Here is a 2,112-nt window from a genome sequence, read left to right on the forward strand (position 1 = left end):
CCATTAGATCACACTTGTCAAACTTAAGGCCCACAGGCCAAATGTGGTCTGTGGGTGACTCCTGTCTGGCCACCCCCATAAAAAATTATTTTTATTTTAATTAATATGAAACTTGTTTTAATAACAATGGTAAATTTTAAACTTAWGAATAAATGAGACAAAATAAAGTTAAAAGGTGAAAGACAATACTTGTGCTGCCTAAATTGTTGGCTTTAAGTAACTGAGCAGTTTAGTTGAATTGCTCAGTAATAATATCCTAAAACAAGCTGCTTTAAAACAGCATTAAGCATGAACTACACCTCCCATGATGCATGTTGATSCATGCTGCGTTTTATTTACATCGTGTTTCCAAAACTGGTAAATGGTAGAGATGTCATTTCCCAACAAACCACAGGCGATTGTATTGCTTCCGCTAACCTAGCTACAAAACTGCTACAATATAAACAATGACAAAAAGAGAGCTCTGCTATGTATGTCATGCAAATAAACATTTATTTTAATGTATGCACAGAAAACACACTACTTGTGCGAGTGATTAAATGTGCACAAAAAAATTAAGAAAGATAATTAACAGTAAAAGTTATGGAGTTAACTTTCTAAWGTTGCGAGTAGCCGCCATCTTGAAATGGAAACTGGGGCAGTTTCATGCTGCGTTCCAGTTGTCCTCGGAGGTCGTAGCTTCGAGCCTCTGWGTTCTATTTTTCAACTGGAACTGAAGTCGTAGTTTCGAGTCGAGAGGTCGGCGCATCCAAACCATACCCGAGCAGCCCTAGCATGCGTTACGTCATAATTTCAACATGGCTGCCGCGCGCATGTTTCTCTAAGCTAACGGCTAATGTTGATGTAATCAAACATAGACAAGCACCATCCCCATTTTTTAACAGACAGAAAGTAAGAAGAGGAGGCAGAATAAAAATGAGTGTAATTTGTTTGTTTATTTTCCCTTTTTATATTCGTTTAATGTATGTAACGTACTAGCATGCTTGTCCGAGCTAACTGCTAACAATGCTAATCTTGCATGTAAACAAACGCAGCTTTCTTCTGTGTTATTTTACATTACGTCAGACGTACTTGTAGTGCTTTATAGTGATAGTTAAAATATATGTTTTAACACTGTTTGTACACTCAGAATACCTCGTAGAGCACTATTATTGTACGTTTTATTGCTGCAGAGCAAAATAATAGAAACGCTTTTTCCAATGTTTGAAACTGGAACCCTATCAGAACTGACGTCAGTCCGGCTTCAGAATTTCGAGTTCTGATACAACTGGAACGCAGCAAGTTTCTTCCACTTTACAAGTGGAATATTACCACTGAGGGGGCATTCCAGTTTAAATCTACAAGTGGTGATTTCAGAATTCAAGATGGCAGCTGCTCACTCCCACTCAGTGAGTAAAACTCTTACGGTTATTTTTAGTTTTAATGGTTTTTAATGGTCTAAATCCCTGCTTTAGTCCTGGTTTTTGTCTCCTACCTGCGCAGACTGCGACACGGCCTCGTCCAGCGCGGCGGCGCGACCCTTCACCTCCTCCTTGATGGCGAGGTAGCGCCGCTCGGCGTCGGAGTAGCGCTGCGAGATGGCGGCCCCCTCCTGGAGGCTGAGCCGAGCCAGCTGGGGTCCGATCTTCAGCAGCTTGTCGATGTGAGGTTTGTGCTCGGCGATGGACTCCCGCAGCAGCTGCAGAGAGGAGGACAGGAAGCGGTGAGAACACCAGGAGACGTTTGGGTTTGTGGATCAGAACCGGGGGGCGGAGCTGACCCTCATCTGGTCCTGCTGCAGGCGCAGAGCGTCGCTGTCGATGGCAGGGGGCGGCAGCTGAGTGATGAGGGCTTCCGTCTCCCCCAGCCACGGCTCAAGCTCYTCGTACGTCTCCCAGAACCGAGCCACCAGAACCTGAGCCTGCTCCAGAGCTGAGAAACGCTCGTTGTGGCTCTGGCTCACCGCCTCGTAGCGGGCGCTCAGAGACCCCGTCTTCACCTGAGAGAAAAGAWGATTTTAGCTTCAGATCCTTAAAGAGATCCAGGATTAGTTGTAACATTAGACTTTATTTAATAAACATTTATTTTAACAGTAAAATAAAGACTGTAAAAATACTGTAGGATGTTTAGTTT

General features: G+C 43.7%; 1 protein-coding gene across 1 annotated transcript in view; it reads right to left on the minus strand.

Annotated features, from left to right (window-relative positions):
- The window catches only part of macf1a (microtubule actin crosslinking factor 1a), a gene marked incomplete at its 5' end in the record, with an annotated part of 93,266 nt that overhangs the window by 26,795 nt on the left and 64,359 nt on the right, over positions 1-2,112 (minus strand). The window contains 2 exon segments of the mRNA XM_014024456.1: positions 1,475-1,678; positions 1,760-1,978. Of these exon segments, the coding sequence (XP_013879910.1) occupies positions 1,475-1,678; positions 1,760-1,978 (423 nt within the window).

This window comes from Austrofundulus limnaeus, unplaced genomic scaffold (genome assembly GCF_001266775.1).
Source record: "Austrofundulus limnaeus strain Quisiro unplaced genomic scaffold, Austrofundulus_limnaeus-1.0 Scaffold424, whole genome shotgun sequence".
Classification (NCBI taxonomy): Eukaryota; Metazoa; Chordata; class Actinopteri; order Cyprinodontiformes; family Rivulidae; genus Austrofundulus; species Austrofundulus limnaeus.